The 18,540-nt window shown below is 42.2% G+C and overlaps 1 protein-coding gene across 2 annotated transcripts in view; it reads right to left on the reverse strand.

Moving 5' to 3' along the window:
• The window catches only part of LOC134551796 (uncharacterized), a 41,938-nt gene extending 24,358 nt beyond the window's left edge, over positions 1–17,580 (reverse strand). The window contains exons 1-2 of one of the 2 annotated variants that reach the window (XR_010080689.1): positions 16,513–17,580; positions 14,807–14,959 (exon numbers count right to left, since the gene is read on the reverse strand). Coding sequence is in view for 1 of the 2 variants with exons in the window: in XM_063399781.1 (XP_063255851.1) it covers positions 14,807–14,959; positions 16,217–16,780 (717 nt within the window). In the remaining variant the exon portion in view is untranslated. Of the gene's footprint in view, positions 1–14,806; positions 14,960–16,216 lie in introns of both variants that reach the window. The other variant, XM_063399781.1, reaches the window with a different exon arrangement.
• Positions 17,581–18,540: the final 960 nt, after the last annotated feature.

Genomic DNA, 18,540 nt, shown 5'->3' on the forward strand with positions numbered 1-18,540 from the left:
CAGTTAAATGAATTAACCACTTCAGGATGTAATGAACAAATGAGAAAGTTAGACTTGATTCTCTTGCTGCTAGACGATCAAGGAGAATCTCTCTCCACTCCAAAAAGCATGTCACAGTCGACACAAAAAGAACCGCACGAGGACATGCTGGTGAGCAAAGCAGAAAAAGGGACAAGTTTATTTACAAAACTCAATTTTATACGTTTCCTGTGGTGCCTGTGGATTGGAGGATGGAATTCCACCTCTCAAACCACACTGGTCAAGCCAACTGTCATCAACTTTCTCTTCCTACCTAAAAATATGTAAACAATGAAGGACAGTTAGCAAAACACGGCTGGCATTTATAGTAGGAAGTGTGATTAAGTAAAAATTCTGACTCAAATATGAAGGATCATTCAGAAGGCTTAGAAAAGTCTTCAAAAACAGAGCGACAGCATAAATTCTGCTGAATGATACTGAGTTATGATTGTGTCTACAAGCTCAAAGCTCTTCCAAAATGCCCCAGTCCCCAGATAGGGGAAAAGGTCCGCCTTGCTGGAGGGAGGGAGGGGGCTTGTTATGTGCTTTAGAACACCCTGCTCTGGTCCCTGGGGTGAGGCTGAACCGTGCTCAGGTCCATGAAGGGACCACAGGGACTGAGGTGCAGTGAACCAGAGCCCTCCCAGCTGGCTCAGGCCTGGCTGCCTTGGCCCAGGAGTGCCCTGGGAGGGCTGATGGGACCTGATTATACAGGAACAGGAGTCTCTGGAAGGGATGGGAAGGACCACACAGGCAAAGAACACACATTGAACATCTATGGCTGTTTCCAAGATTATATTAATCAGGCTCTTCGTAATCCTTCTGGTGACCTGATAACTGTCTCAGTAGTCCCATTATGAGTCTTTTAATTATTAATTCATTAGGACAGAGGTTACAGCACTGGGTGATACATCAAAAGCCTCCAGCTCAGCTCTGACAGAAGAATCTTTGGAGTCCTATGTTGAAGCTGTGTGTGTGATGAGGATTTTTGTCTTTTGCCTTGAGGCAGAGTCAATTGTTTTTGACTGGCAATAGTTTTCTGCTAACCCTGTGGATAAAATTTGTTGGATTTGGACCACTGGTTGCTAAGCCTCTGGTCAAGAATCCATCTATTGCGTTGTTAGAGTTTCATGCTGTTCTTTCTTACCCTCTCTTAGGCCTCGCTCTGTCCCATTGACATCTTTTATTTCCCAGCTAAACTGGGCCCTCAGCATGTTTTAATTTGTTCTTGAGTAACAAAATGTATTAATTTGAAATGCTATTTCAAACAATATTCCTCTCTGAAACTAACAGCTATTATATGTGTACCAAAGGCATCTAAAATAAAAGCAGTAGAAAACTGGTTTTTAGGGTGTGCAGTATGAAAAAAAGGCACAGTGTGTAGGATAGAATAGACAGAGCTACCCAATGGTGGTGGGGGATGACAGATGTGTCAGAGCAGGAGCCCTGCTGGGAGGAGGCTCACAGGCAGTGCTTGCCACGCTCTCCAGCCCGTGGGACACCAAGGAGAGGTGTCCCAAGGTTATCCTTGAATTCAGGCAGTGCCACAGCCCAGCCCTTCCCTTGCAAAGATCCGAGTGCTGAATCCCTCCTTTGGGAATCCAAGAGTCCATGAAGAGCACAGCAACCCAAGGGAGCAGCACAAAGCACAGAGCTCTAACCCAGGCTCTGTCATTCATACGTACAACATTTGGACTTTTGGTGGTAAGTACCACATTTACTAACTACTATCTACTATTTACTGCTATTTGCTAAACTCTGCTGCCATTTGTCTTTTTTCCAGAAGAATTAACTAAGAGAGAGTTCCTGACTTTGTAGCCTAAGTCTCTAGCCTGGAGGTAATCTGCTTTTACCTCCAGGCTCCCTGCTCACACCTCAGTGACAGCACAAACACAGGGAGGGAAGGCTATGCTGTGCCTCCACTGACACTGACTGGGGTTGCTCAGAGAGCAGCCAGGCCCTTCAAGCATTAACACACGATAATTATCAGCTACACCCAGCTCACATGACATCTTATATTCCCAAACAACTTCCTTAACCATGATATTCTCTTTTTAACGAGGCATTAGATAAGTAAATGAAAACCTCCAGGTGTGAATGCTAAATGAAAATCTTCAATAGAAAAAGATATATAACATGAAATTATCATCTATTAATAGTGTTGAGAGAATTAGGTGGTGGAAATGCTTTAAACTCTCAGCCAGAGAACAAGGTAAAGTGACATTTCCTTTGGCAAGCTGAGCCAGGAGGATGCAAGCTGCCAGAATGGACAGGGCAGTCAATAAGGCAGCAGCAGATGAACAGGGACAGAGCTGGCCAAGGAGAGGCCAGGAGCAAGGACACAGCCCTGCATCCCCGTGGGACAGACCTGCATGGGCAGGAGAGCTGAGGCAGCTCCTGCTCCCTCTCCTCCCAGCAGTGCACAGCACAAAGGGCCCCACGAGTGGTGGGGTCTCAGAAGAGACCAGAGAGTTTAAGTGCAGACCTGTGTGAGAAATGGGAAGCAAAGTCTCCATAGTGATGCAGTGTGAAAGGTGTTCAGAGGTATATTTATAAATATGTAATATATATTTGTTTGTGGCTAGAGACTTACTGCTGCGACATAAATCAGAAGTACAATGAATTCACAATCCAGTGCACACTTACGACATGCCAACACACACCAGGACACAAACACATCTCCACATGTACATGTATGACAGGTAAAGCAAAACAGATGCACCCCAGACAAACAGCAGACCTTGCTGCTCCTTTCAGGAGTGGGCTGGGCACAAACAGTCAATACATGCAGGAAAACAGATGTATTTCTTTGTGAGGGAGGTAAAAAAATAAAATTTAAAAAGAAGAAAAAAACAAAGAAAAAAAGAAAAAAGATATTTTAGAACATTTCCTAGTAAATACTAGGCAGTTTCTCTAAACTCAGTTTATTCAAGTTTTCCCTCAGTAGATATTTGTTATTCTGTGTGCTCCTGAGAGTCCACTGCAGATCTACTGCGAGGCAACTCGGGCTGTAATGGATTCTGCTTTTAACTTGGACGTCCACAGTCTGGGCTCCAAGAGAATCGTTATTGCATATCAAAGGATATAAATAATACTGTGTGACTAATGAAGCCAGCCTTGCTTACCAGATGGCAAGGAATGATTGGAAGATTTGAGAAAATTCCACAGGCCGTAATTTGTTCACATAAGTGACCTGACAAACACTTATGAATAAGGAAGGAAGTAATAAAAGTCACATTCCTCTTATGGATATTTTGTAGAGCTGGAAAAAAAGGCTAAATTATTTCAATAAATGATTTTTTTAGGAGCAGTTTGACCAGATGCAGATGTAATAAATAAGGTGATACATGATCCCATTGGGTGGCCATTAAAACAGCTAGTGGAGAGCAAATAACATGTGCTCACTAGTGAAGTAGGGATCATATGACAAAAATCTTCAGAAAAAAAAATGCTGCTTATAATTGGGAAAAATAATTTGCTACATTTAAGTTGAAATAATGGTATAGTACCAAGCTACATATTGAATAAAATGTATTTAAGTATATTCATTTGCCTTTTCTGGTCATTACCTGCTCTAATACTTATATTTAAAAAGAAAAGCAGAAGATGCAGCCCTCAAAAACTAATTTTTATCAAACAAAAATCATCCCAAAGACTGGAAAACTGCAGTGCTGTGACTGGAATGAGAGTTAGGGACTTTAGAGTGATTTATTCCCTATACCAACCTGTTGTGCCTTTGAGACTATTTAACATAAATATTGATGAAATCTAAAAATAAACAGTTGGTTAAAAGGAATTGGAGGTTTCTGATGTGACTCAGCCCATGTTAGTAAAACAGAAATTTACAATCAGAACTCACCTGGAATCGTTTTAGAGATGGCTTTGAGGAGAAACCTGCAGCTTTAACCACTGCAGTTAGCCCAAAGCCATGTGGTTGTTTCCCAAGCATTTCTTATCATTCTTTCTTTGAGCAACACAAAATAAATTGTATCAGCTAAGCAAGCTGATAGGAGTGATAGAAATGTCCTGACTTTGCTGAGGGATGCTGAAATCCCCTGAAGAACTTTTTGTTGACAAGCTTGCTCTTCCTCAGGGGCATAATTCCACAGCAAAGTTTGTCTGACAAAAAGGTTCTTTACCTGCACCTGTGATGGCTTAGAGGAAAAGCCTTAGGAATTAAATTGGGGGTTTTGACTTAGAAAATTCTTCTGCTTATTATCAGTGATTGCCTCTATGCTTCCTAAGGAAATTAATCTCCTCAGAGTTTTATGAGGAAAAGCAAAAGAGAGAGGAGCAGATGTCTGTGAGTCTGGCATTGGCTCTGCTGTTTCCCACATCCAGGAAAGGCCTGTTCCCTCTGTGTGAGTAGCTGAGTACTGGGTGAAACAGTGGCTGCTGGACAGCTGCTGATGGATGCTTTGGTGTGGAAAGCACCACAGCAGCTCCTGCACTGCTCCATCTTTGCTGTGTCAGGTGTTTTCCTTAGGAGGTTCTTACACTGGCTTCTGTGTCCTGTTCCATTTGAAACACCGTTTAAGCCAATGGCCATTTTAAATCAGATTAAAAAAAAAACACCCCAAAAACCACCCCAGCAACCTCTGCTGAAGATGCCCTTCCCTGCTGCTAAGACTGTTATGAAAGCCTGTTCTCAGATTCAATGTAAACATGGGCTTGTTTTGGGAAGAAATCACACAGTCCAGCAGCCAGTTGGAAAAGTGTTCTGGTTTCAGCTGTTACTTTTTTACCATTGGCTATTACAGTGCTGTATTCTGGATTTAGAGTGAGAATGAGGCTGATAACACATCTGGATGTTCCAGGTGTTGCTGAGCAGTGCTTACCCTAAGTCAAGGGCTTTTCAGGCCTGGCAGGGACAGGAGGGCACAAGAAGCTGGGAGGGGACACAGCCAGAGCCAGGACAGCTGATCCCAGCTGGATAAAGGGATATCTTGTGCCATGTGTGCTCAGCATATAAAGCCAGGGACCTGGCTGGGGTTGCAGCCCACAGTTCAGGACTGGCTGCACATCGGTCAGCAGGTGATGAGCAACTGATTGCACATCCCTCATTTTGTATATTTTCTTTGCATTACAATTATTTTTTGTTCTACTGGGCTGCCTTTATCTCAGACCCTGGGTGTCACCTTTTTCCCAATTCTCTCCCCATTCCAATGTGTGTGTGTGTGAGCAAACATCTGTTTAAACCACCACAAAAACAGAACCCTGTTGCCCTGCTTCACGTGGACTGAGAGGCTGTTAGAGATGGAGAACCAAAAGCAGAAATGTGGGATTGCTGTGATCTCTTTTGGAGGCATCAGAAGTGTTCCCTTTGTCTGCTAAGAGAGCAGGGGAAGGCCTGAGACAATGCTAAGCATCAGCTTCACGGTGATGCTCTCAAGGGTCACAGATTCTGTGTCTCAAAAAGGCAGTCTGAGATTTTAATTAATGTGGTATGGTTGCCTCCATTAAACATATTTTCTGCCTTTCACCTTCTTCTAGGGGTTTGCTGAATAATAAACTAAGTGTAGTTCTTGTCTTCAAGCCTGTATTCTTCACTGAGTCATGTTTATCAAACTCATGAGATAATCTTGAATGTAAGGCCAAGCCTTTTTGGCTGTATAAATTAAATGTGTTTTTCTCCCTGCAAGAATAGCAGAGCAGTGACTGTTTTAAACATAATGGTTGCAGCAAGGGAGAAAAAAGTTAAACTGCATCTATAATCTGTTCTAAAGGTTGTGATTAATACCCTTCTCTTTTCATAGCCAGCTGTGTGACACTTATCGATGTTATACATTTTTTAAAGCCATCAACTGCATAGATTTTTTTTTTCTAGGGGAATTAATCACAGCCCTGAATGCATGGATATTGTTAGAAAAGAATCAGTCCTAACAACCTCAGAGCATTGGAGTTGTTAGATTTGGTGGAAGAAGGCCAATCCAGCAAACAAATTCTGTTAAAGAAAACCCCAAATGTTTGAAAACCTTGTCATTTCTGCATCTGTAAAAAACTTAATCAAAGGCAGAACTAAGTGGAAAACTAAATGTAAAAGTAAATGATAAGGAGAATGTTAAGTAAAAAAGTAATGCAAAAAATTGGTACTAGAAGGATGGAGGAGGTCAATTATTCTTCCACTGTGGTTACAGTTTAGGCTGTAACCTAATTTTATATCTATTCTCTCTCTGTAACTCTGTGTACAGCCATTGTAGACATCTAAAGCACAAGGTGGTACCAGAAGCAGAACACACAGACCCACAGGAGTTAACTCCTGCACTTCCCTGTTTGATGCTGGATGGAGCAGAGGGAAGTTCAGGAGTCCTGAAGATGGTCAGGGTGGCTAGGGTAGGTACACACGCAGAAAGCTCTCAGAATACATGGACAGATAAATAACATCTGATTTGGAGGGACTGAGTGGTCACTGGGACACTCAGCTCTATGGAAAGGACTGACCCACAAACACCAGCATGGAGACTTTCCAGATTCCTTGCTGAGATATTGTCAGAGCACTGAACTGGCAATTCAGACCTTTGCACCCAATCTTGCTATGGAAAAAGATTTTTAAGATTAATTTCAGGATTTTTGAATACAGCGCCTCCTCCTCTGTGTGTTCATTCCTTCTCACCATCACCCTCAGCCCTCTGATTTGATGCAATTAATGAATGGAAGATGCTCTGATAACCAAACCAAGCTGGTAATTCTTTAGCAATGTACTAATGAAACATTGCAAGAACATCAGACCCCAGTGAAAAGGTGAATTTTGCTATGCATTGTCTCAACACCAACTTACACCTTCATTGGGACCTGTTTCTGGCTCTGCTGCATACAGGAGGCCCAGTAAACTTGTTCAGGTACAGAGTTTGCTGTCTGAGACTTTGCAGAAGCACAGATATAAATTTAATCAATTGTTTATCCCCAGATAGAATGATCTGGCTCTTAGCAAGTACCAGCATGAAGAAAAAACAATTCTAAGTCAAAATAAAATGAACAGTTGGTTAATGAAACTGCTGTTTAATTTTGAGTGTCTGGATTTTATTTTATTGGGGAGAGAAATTTCCATACAAGTGCAGTGTGAGAAAAAGTGATCCAAGAAAAATTTCATAAGAAAATATTACTTTCACAAATTTCTACATCTCCAAAGCAAAGCATGGACAATTTAAATGGTGCCTATATTTTACTTTTGGCTCAACTTCTGATTAATTTGCTAAGGTGATCATATCATACAACACACTACTGAGGCTCTCCATGCTTTAAACTCTCCTGAAGCTGGCAAAGGTCTGCTCATTTTCATAATTCAAGCCCAAACTCAGAAATATTTGACTTCCTTTTATTCTGCTTATCAAAACTGCAATGCTCTTCAAATCACCAGCGAATTTAGAGTTTTTTCCCCCTGTTATCAGTAAATGTTTTTGTCTCCTGGTTTAACAAAAGCTTTCAGTCTGCACAGCAAGTTGTAGGTTTTTCGCCCCCATTGCACTCAGGGAAAACATCACCTTTATCTCATCAGCAATGCTAATAGAGGTTGTCCAGGCTTTTCACAGAGCATACTACTGAACTGTCAGATAGGTCCACTTTCCCTCTGGCATTTTTAATTCCCTCACTCTTTTCCTCCCTTCTTTCAGCAGGCTTTTCATTGGGTATGTCACTGCATATGGGATTTTTGCCCATTTATTGCCAAACATTCCAGCTCTTACTTCCTCTGGCACAAAGTCGGGGCACAAAGCTATGCAGGCAATTTAGATCTGAATTTTGTTTGAATTTTTCATATAATAAATATCATGAAAGGCTAGGTTGTGTTCTTAACACTGTGGTCCTTATTTCCTAAATCCTAAAACACAGAACATGGCAAACAACTACTGGCATGGAAGTGGTTTCAAGAGATTAACTTATTCATACACCCTGTAGGGAATGTCTAAGCTCCAATTTCCAGAGAAAAGAAAAGGGTAGGAATTCATCATGGATGATAGGTTATTTGCCTAATTATTGCCTCCGTACCTCATTATGAACACAGAATTAAAAAGCATGAAATTTAAGAAATTAATGAATGAGTAAAAAATATGTAGTTTTGTTAGTCTGAACTTAGTCTTTCTGTTCTCCTTATGTCTCCCAAGTTCTTGCTTTGAGTCCTCATTGCTTAGATGAAGGAACAGATCTATTTAATACACTATGTCCTGACAAAAACATTTACCATCATTTAAATCTTTAAAAATGCTTTTTCTGTTATTTGGTCACCACACAGAAGTGTGTGGGAACAAATTAGTGGCAGCAGTTCAGAAAGCAGGAAAAATTTCTTGCTCTGGGGATCCTAATTTTCATAAATGGGCACGTGTGCTGAAAGACTCCTTATTCTATTCTTTTGAAAGTCACAGTGTGTGACCTGGCACTGCTGCATTTAACCATGACTGAACAAAAAGAATGACAAAAGGTACTTTATGATTCAGTCCAACCCAATCTATGTATTTCTAATGCAAGTGGAGAAATTCAGGAACGCACATTCTTAAAAAGCTTTTTTGAAAGCCTTTGTATCTGTAGAGATGGATCTTTTTATTGTGAGTGCCTTGGGTTTTTGTTTAGGGTTTTTTTTTTCCTTTTTCTTTTTTTTTCTTTTTCTGTTTTTTTTTTTTTTTGTAATTTCTAGTAGACTGGTAAGGGAGTTTATATTACTTACTAAAAGCTGAGCACTGGTGAATTATGGGTGTAATCACATAAAGCATCCATTTTTCTGTGCTGATTCTTTGTCTTACTATGTCACAAGGGTGCTCTTTGATTTGTAATGCCAAATTTCTCTTTGAAAAATAAATTATCCTTCAACTGTAGGCCTTAAGTTTCTCAAATTTACAAGCTCTACAAGCAGTGCTGCCAATTGTCCACTAAGCTTCCATGCCATGCAAGCTCATTTCCAAATAAGCCTATGCTGCCAGGAAAAAGGGGAACAAAAATTCCCAACCTCATGGGCTATAATATACCAAGAGCTACTCTCTTAGAAGTAGGTTCCTTTCTCTTTGTTAAATTCTCATTAAGAAACCCTGGAATGGTACCATTTCTTGGTTTTGCTCCTCATGCTCATCAAGACAAATGTTTTTGATTATTGCTAGACCAGACTTTGCTACAAGTGCTCAACAATTGCATTATCAGTCATTTTACTGTCAGTCTTTACACCTCATCAGTTAAAATACATTTTGCCCCCACGGTGTAATTACCTGAGTTTCTTTGCCGACTTTTTCCAGAATTAAATCAATGAGTTATGCTTGCTGAAAGAAAACACTGCATCCACAGCTTCATTTATTTGATGAATCCAATTAAATAGAACTCAGCAATTTGACTTGACTAAATGGTTTCTGACAAGATGTTGGAGTTAAAGAGACACTTACCATGCTGTGACATCTTCTATCCAGTGCCTACAAGGTGATTGTATCAGTTTGTTCCTACAACACCCTGTGTTAATTTTAGTAATTCCAACATGACCAAGAACATTAAAAAGCCATTTCCTGTGTATGCTTTTCATTTTCACTAGGCCTTTAAAACAAAATTAACATCATCAGTCAATCTCAAAAATGGGTATTCATATATCAAATGATGAAACCTCAATAGACACAATATAGGTTTCTCTGTCTCATGGTTCTTGTCATTAATTCTTACATAAAACTCGAGAATAAGAGGTCATTTAAATATCTTGAGTGTGTTTAAAAGGTTTCCAATCACCTGCCAAGTGGGTTACACCGGCAGGTAAGTGTACAGCCTGTGCACAGGTTGTATTATTTATCATAACAACAAGGAGAATTATTACAATTTATGTGCCTGAGGAAAGTTTCTTGGTCTACCTGGCACAGTATGACTAACCAATGAATCTATCAGCATCATGTATTTTCCTTCAGTTTCAAATTTCTACGGGTTTTTTTTTCAGCAATGAAGTCAGCTTTCTGTACAAATCTGACTTTTTCCTTCTAGTACTTGGTGCACAGTATATCACATCTGAGGGACAGAGGAACTTCTTTCCAAACATGACACTCAGAAGGAAGCCCCTTTCCCAGGACTGCTCTTCTGCTCCTTTTCCATGATGTGATGTTCAGCTCTCCTTGCAGGACCGCTGGCTGGGCTGGCTCACACCAGACAGCTTTGGATACATTTATGCCAATGATCAAATCTGTGAAGTCATTTAATGAAAAGGCTTTGAGAATAATCCAGTGTAATGAAAAGGCTACCCTTCACATAAAGCTATATAGTCAAGCAATTATTTTCCTTCAGACTTTGCAGATGATTTCCAGGACACTCCCACTGCCATGCTTTGGCAAGGTTTTTATTTAAAGATTTACTGATGAGTTTCTGCCTTTGCAAAAATCAGAGTGGAGATGTCCTGCCTGCTGTCACACGGATGAATCAAAGGTGGTGGGCAAACAACTGAAGAGAAGCACCTTGGCATTTTTTTGATACATCCTCAGGAAAATTTTTAGATAAATGACAGGAGTTGTGCAGACTTAGTGCAGAGTGGGGAAACTTCAAGTCATGGACGAGGCACTGGGACAGCCTGTGAGAGAACCCCTCTGAGAGCTCTGTAGCACTCAGGTACAAGTTTTCAGGACATCAATCAGAGAGAATGAATCAACCCCCGAAATCTCAGACATCTTTTTCCTTGCTCCAGCCAGCTGAGACGCTTCTGCTGCTACTGTTGACTTTTCATCCTCTGCTGCACAGATCCTTTATGGGTTCCCAGCCTCTTGCCTTCCTGGTGCCATCCCTGCCCTTGCAAGATTCCCTGGGGAAGCAGCAATTCTCCAAAGTAAAATAAATTGTCCACATCTTCCAAGATTTTCCCATTAATTTTAACTCACTGTAACACAGAGTTCATATCTCTCTTTGCACAGAGCTGCTAATGAACTGGTAGGAAATTTGACCTTTTAGGCCTGTCAGGATGCACGTAACCGGGAATTCATCACACATGATCAGACCCCGTGGTGCGGGCACTGCTATCACAGACAAAGCCATGTGCCACAGGCCACTATTAAAAGACAAGAGTTTCATTAGTACTCACTACAACTAGGATCAAAAATGCTATTGATTTATGTAAAAAAAATCCATAGTTTGCTAAAGCCTTTGGGGTCTTTTATTTGTCTTTTTAAGAAAATTAAAATTGTGTTGATGGAACATGGCAGCCCTTTCTGGTGTCACTACATGTGCTTTACAACACTGATATTAAGACTTGAGAGGAAACATACACATGGGTTTAGACTAATCTCTACATACAGCAAAATCTCATCTCTGCAGTGGTGCAGCCATCTAGGTGTTATTTAGCTTTATTTCTCTCCCTGATTTTATCCAAAACATGCAGTTATGGGATTTCTACTACAATATTTTTTCATCCACCTTACACTGTTTTAAAATCACTTGATTTAATAGTTGCTATACTAATATTTTTAATTTTCTGCAGCAAATTAGATTAGAGTCAATTTGAGGCAAGTATGTTTACTTATTCTGCAATAAGACCAGACCTGTAGTTGTACAAAAATGTCTCTCTGCCAGTGTAATACCGGTTAGTAAATTATCCCTGTGACATCTCTGCCTTTGTTTCTATGGAGCAGAGAGTGTTTCAGGGGTTTCTGTCAATCACAAGAGCATCTGTTTTTCCTTGTGGATATTTCCACCCACAATTCATGGGGTGTGTGTTCAGAGATAACAGCTGATCTAATTTCATGCAGGAAAATGCATTCAGATAAGGTGAGAGGGGAGTAATTGAGTTAAAATCTGTCTGCTGTGTGACAGCAGAGATCAGATACACTCTTCATACATTTTGCTAAAATTGCCATTAATACACAGGGATGAGTGAGAATACAATATACTAGGTGTATGAAATTCCTAAACTGCAGATTTCAGGAAGCTGTAGAGGATTCAGAGAAGTGCACTATATACTTAAGGTGCCCTTTTGGCCTTCTTGAGACACCCACTGACTCTTTTTCAGGGCCACATTAAAGAAGAGGTAGGGGTCCAGATGGGCCAGGATGGCCATTCCTGTGTCAGGTGGAGCACTGATCTGTTCTTCATCACAGTGTGAGTGATCCCTTCCCTTCTGCTGTGCAGGCTCCCTTGCAATAATTTGTCAGAGGTCACACCCTGAATCAAAGAATAGCTGAGAATAGATACAAAGAACCTGAACTTCAGTTTGTACCTACAACAGGCTTCTTTTCCCGAAATAATCTGAGATTTGAGACTTGGAGGTAACGTTCCTTCTTTATATTTGACACACAAAATATTCCACCCATTCAGTTTCTGTTACTTTTCTGAAGATTATTATTCCTTTCAAACATAACTTTATGGGTTGGTTCCATTTGTTAAGCTATCTGAGAACCTGCAAGCCATGATAGAGAAATTAATATATGCTAGGAATATTTAAATGTACCTACAGGTTTAACGAGAAGGGAACTTGCATTATCGTGTATCATTTCTAACAACACAGGAATTTTATCACCAAAACCTTCACTTGGCAGTGAATATGGATTCTCTGTAAGTGGATATTAGCCGTGAAGGCCTCCAGCAAACCCAACATCCATTTTTACCACAGTAAATGTTGACTGCTTAAACTCATCTCTATATCCATCTTGATCTGCTTTAGCACATGGCAGACTCTCTATATGAAACTAACTGTTGACATTTTTTAGATTTACTCTTATGTTTTTCACTGGTGATTAAAAAAATAGTATTTAGGTTTTTCTTTGGGAATTTCTTGTTTGTTTGTTTATGGAAATTAGGGTTGATTTTTTCTACCTAAAGACTCAGTTTTTGAAGCTATTTTTTCCCACTTCACCCTAAACAAGAGAACATTCTGCCACACATTTTTCTGAATTTTATTTTGGGATCTAAGTGCATTATACAATAATATGCGTGAGTGGTAGGACTTTCAAGAGCACTTCTCACTGGCCTGCCATTGTTACTATAGGTTTCTGATATTTAGACTTTTTAAAACAATGTACCCTCATGTATTACTATTGCCTGCAAGGCTGAAATACTTACCCCACCCATCCCACCCTTTCATATTTTGCACTTCTACAAGTGAACGTGATTTCTTTATAATTCTGGTGGATCAGACTAGTTTAGTGATTCATACCAGTTTATGCTATGAATGGGCTATTAACTTCATTCCTAACTAGCATCAGCAACAAAGGAAATTTTGATTCTGTAGCTCCCTGAATCCTTTTGGGTTATATACCCTCTCCTCCTTTCCAGGGTCATAGTGAACATGTAATTTTATTTTCCAAAGGTTCCTTACAGGTTTACCTCGCTAGTCGCACTTAACTATTCTGTCATAAATCCGCTGGCATCAGGTGAATTTTAATTATTTCTTTGATAGCTTATCTACTCAGGAGTAATTTCAAAGCCTTTTAACATTGTCTCTTCATTTCACTCCCTGTCCCTGCCACCAGCCCCTCGAGTAATCTGTCCCTGAGTCATGACCCCCTCAGCTTCCTCCACCAAGTCTGAAACAAAGAAATGAACCCAGGCTTCCAGGGATATCAGACTTATCTCTGTCATTAATGTGTTTTTCATCACTTCTTGCCTCCCTGTCCTCATGGATGTGGGCCTGGATCTTCGCTGCTTATGCTGCTCATATGCTCCTTGTTGCCTGTCTTTTGTATTTCCTTTGCTCTATTCATGCACTTTTCCTACTTTAGTTCCTTATCAGGTTTCTACACAGGTTTAGCTTCTAGCTTTGTATACCTTTCCTATTCTTTTGGCATTTTTAGGTTTCTGTAAGCTGCTCTCTACTCTTACGAATCACCTTGCTAAGCTCTTCACTGAGCTGAATAAATCTTCCCTTAGACATCTTTTGTCTTGTATGGACTTCTATCCAAAGAGCAGCTCCTTGGCCACCAGCAGAGCAGTGAAAGCCTCTGTACATAAACCTGAGAGATGGGTTATTCCAAGTCCATGGGTGAGGTTTATCACCCTGGCTGTGGTGAGACCGGGCAGACTGCCTGTGCAGGCAGGCTTTGTCCTGAGGGATTACACCAGGTTCAGATCCTCTGAGAAGGTTGGTGCCTTACTGTAAAGCAAAGAAGATAAACCTCCCTCCCCTGAAGGTTAGCCAGCAAAGAGGATAATTTCAGAAAAGGAGAGAATGATGCACCTGAATTCCCACAGAGAATTCGGCAAACAACCCATCTCCAGCATGGCTTTCTGAGGGACATGGTGGGTGGGGTCCAGCAAGAAGAAAATGCTCTTGTGTGGTTCCAGTGTTTTGACAGGGAAGGCTGGAGCCAACAATTCCCTCAGGAAGGGCAGGAAGTTTTTACCTTGTGCATTGCTACACCTCATTCACCTGTGCACTAAAGTTTCTGGGTTTACGCTGACTTCTTGGAGGTTTCCTCCTCAGCTTCAACCTGCTGTGCAGGCTTGGACGAGTTCTCTTCTAATATAAGCAATACAGTATTTTTTACCTCTAATTACCTGACATTTCCCTTGGTGTCCTCTCCTGTATTTTCTCCTGTTAGGGAGATGTCTGTTTAAAATAAAAGCTGGTACTAGCCTGATGAATGCCAAGCCAAACGAAGCCAAATGAATTTCTAAAATCTCAGGCATCCTGCTGAACAGATTCCAGCGCTGTTCAGCTCCTGCAATCTGAACCACAACCAGCACACTGCAAAGATCAGCAGGTAACTCTTCACCATTCTGGACAAGTCCAATGTTTGGCAAAAAACATGGCCCCTGGTGCATTGCAAAGTTATCATGATAGATGTAGAACTTCCCAACATGTCATATGACAAATTCAGAGTGAGCACAACAGGTGGATGTTAGGGTTCTGTTTCCTTACCTGGTCACACTCAGGGTATTGGGTCTTCTCCTTTGCCTGGGTCGTGCTGCCTCTGCAAACACAGGCACCAAGGGTTGCTGTAGTGCAGGTCAGTACACGGTGCAAAAAACTGGGCAGACAAGCTTCCACGAAATGAAATTGGAGATGCCAAGCCTGAAGAAGAAAGAATGGATACTGAATAGAGAAAGAAATGTGGAAAGGAGAAAAAAATTCTACATCAGCTGGAGAAAGAGGTTATATTTTCCCCCTGAGTTCCAGACTCAAGGCAAGAGCCCAGAACTTTGACTAATAAGATGGACAGAGATTCTAAAAACTAGCAATTTTTGTAACCTTCCTCCTGGGGGTTACTTTTTTAATTGGCACACATCTGGGTAAGTAAATCCACACTATCCCATGGGCTGTTAGCACTTCAGCATGGGATGACATAGCTCCCTGTGTTTCTTTACTGCTTATCTCTGTGACTGTGGATGCATGAGACCCTGGGACAGAGGGGACAAAGGGATGGCAGGGACACCGTGCCTTGGCCCCACTGCCATGGGTCGTACTGCTCAGCAGAATAAACCTCTTCTCTGCTCAAGGTGAAGAAAAACACAGGAACGAGATCTTCAAACAAACAATGACCCCTCTATTCTTTCAATGACCCCTCTATGCTATCTGTTGCTTCTTTACCTTTGCTTTTCTCTAGTGCCAGTGCAAGCAGACACAGCAAGATGGAAAGAAATTAATCTTCACCCACTAAAATATGTTTTCTCAGAGTGAAATCTGTGACTTGAAAGCCAGTTCGACTTAAAAAACCCCAAACACACACATTGCAGGAGGCTTTCACAGTTGTCTGATATATTTTTCAAATGTTTACTGAGCCACTGTCACGGTGCTGTGTTTCGAGACCTCAGCGTCTCCACACATGGCAAGCCCGGGACACCGCGACACGGGATGAGGATCAGTTCATGCACCGTGCAACGATACTGATTCCTGTGGGTTCTTGTTTCGAGAGATCTTTGGCAGTGGTCTTAAAGTGACAAAGCAGAGGCAGGATGGAAGGCAGTGAGGTAGCAGCGTTTATTGTGCAGCAAGCGCGATCTCTCGTGCCTGCATCTGCTCTTGCAACTGCCCCGAGGGCGGTTCTGCGTACACCTTTATACAGATGGTGTCAGGGAGGGGTAAAGGTGAAACAACCAATAGAGGGAGTTCTAGGGACCGTTAGACAGGTGCAATATTCAACTTTTGCCAACCAGGGGACAGGGAGAAATACAAAACTCGCAGGCTTTCTGACGGACAGAAAACTGACAGTTACGTCACTTGCCTCAGGGGTACACGTGGATAGGGAGGAAACAAAGGAACATACAACAATAAACTAAATTTCACACACCGCCACATCTCCCCCTTTTACTTTTAATAAGATGAGCAAACCTGGCATGGAGGAGGCTGCTGTTCAGACTCAGAAAAGCTGTCTCTGAACCCTGACTGCACAGATGACCACTGCTCTTCAGAGAGGCTCTCGTCCTCCCAGGACTTTTCTAAGTTTTCCAATTCAATTTCCTCAGGAACAGTTGCCATGGAGACACGGTTCACAGCCGGCTTTGGGGGAGATGTAGCACCAGACATAAACTTACGAATCATTTTTCTAATAGAACATATCACAACTAAAGCAAATGTAATTACAAATAATATAAACAAACAGGTTTTCAAAATGGATCCAGACCAACCTGAGAGTCCCAAGTTCTTAAAAAGGTCGATGGACCAGTCTGATGTCTCTTCTTTGATTTCGCTCACCAAGTCCCTCATTTTTTTGATGGCTTCTTTGATGTCCTCAGTTGTGGCTGCGGCTGAGGTTTTGCTGAGGCGAATGTGGTCTTGGCCTGTAGGTGTAGCAAGGGTGGCCCAGACATTTACCTCGCTCTGAGGGATGATTCTGGCGTGATGGGCAGCCAGGAGGGTGGTGAGGAGAAGAATCATCGGCAGGAAATGTGCCATGGTGGTGGACTTTTTCTGGTCTGGGTTGGATCTTTCACACTAAAAAACTGAAAAACAGACTTTAAAATGCATAATAATTAGCAGGACGGTTGAAAATAAGAAAAAGGTGAGGGGTCCTCCCATTCCCAGAGAATGGCGAGGGTCAGCCAGGTGCAATTTTGCCTTTTGAGGCGCAGTGCCGCAGAAGCGACTTGCGGTACATTTTCCCTTCTCTCCCCCTGCTTTTTCCTAAAGGGCTTCACCCATTTTGCAGGGACCCATCTGAGCCCAGTGGGCATGGAGACACAGGCATACCCTCGTCCCCAGGTCACCAGGTCATATGGGCCTTCTACCTGTCCGCTCTCAGGAGACCTGAGCAGGACTGGTGGCTTTTCTTTTTGTTGGAAATCAGAACTTGATCTGAAGTGTCTCACGACTGGTGGGTTAAACACCTCAAAACTGCAGTTAAGAAAATTGATCGTGTACAGTGCCCTGGTTAAATGGATAGAGGGAGGCTCCACCTTCAGTACCTGCTGTTGTTGTGCAAGGACTCTTTTGATTTCCCGATGGGTCCGTTCCACAATTGCTTGGCCTGTGGGGGAGTGTGAGATGCCTGTTTTGTGCTCCACTCCCCATTGCTGCAGGAAGCTGCAGAACTCACCTGACTTGTACGCTGGGCCATTGTCAGTTTTGAGACCTTTGGGGATACCCATAAAGGAGAATGCCTGGATGAGGTGTTTAATGACATCCTGTGCCTTCTCTCCTGTGTGTGCAGAGGCGTAAACTGCACCTGAGAAAGTATCTGCTGATACATGAATGTATTTCTGTCTTCCAAATTCTGCAATGTGTGTGATGTCTGTTTGCCAGAGTTCGCAGCTTTGAAGCCCGTGAGGATTGACTCCAGCATGCAGTGTGGGCATGGTGTGGGACTGACACGATGGGCAGGAGCCGACAGTCGCCTTGGCCTGTTGATGTGTGAGGTGGAAACGTCTGACCAGGCTTGGCAGATGTCTGGTGGAAAAGCTGATGACTGAGCTTTGCCTGTTCGAATATGTTTGGCAATGGGGCTATTGCTGCAGGAGCAGCGAGGGCGTCTGCTCTCCTGTTACCCTCAGCATTAAACCCTGGCAAATCAGTGTGTGATCTCATGTGCATCACATAAAACGGACGCTCTCGGTGGGAGACAAGCTTTACAAGCTTCGAGAGCAGCTCATACAGAGCGGTGTTGGACACCTCTTGTAAGACAGCCTGATCTGCCCTAGATACCACCCCCGCAACGTACGCAGAGTCGGTTACTAAACTGAATGATTCGGGAAACCTCTCGAAGGCTCTAACGACTGCGGCCAACTCAGCAATCTGAGGTGATCCCATCACCTCTTCAACATCTTCTTCCCACTGCTGAGTTTCAGGATTCTCTCAAGTCAGAACTGACTTGTGAGAAGCCCCAGACGCGTCTATGAAAACTGTCAGAGATTTGAGGGGCTTTCTGCTCCGAATACTTTGCATTGCCAATGTGAATGCTGTTTCTGAATTGAACAATTTGTGGGCCGGCCGATGAATTGAAATTTGGCCTGTAAAGGAATCTAGGGTGAATTGCAATGCTTCATTCTCTTGAAGCAGGTGTTCTAACATGGATTTTGTCATTTGGCCCGTTTTCAAGCCAATTGGCATGTGAATGCACTCAGAGTCACAACCGGCCAGATCTTTCATCTGCACTCTCGCTTTGCGGATGAGCTCAGCCATGAGCTCCTGTGGCTGTGTCATTCTTTTGGGCCGATGGT

The sequence above is a fragment of the Prinia subflava genome, chromosome 6 (genome assembly GCF_021018805.1).
Source record: "Prinia subflava isolate CZ2003 ecotype Zambia chromosome 6, Cam_Psub_1.2, whole genome shotgun sequence".
In the NCBI taxonomy this organism is placed as follows: Eukaryota; Metazoa; Chordata; class Aves; order Passeriformes; family Cisticolidae; genus Prinia; species Prinia subflava.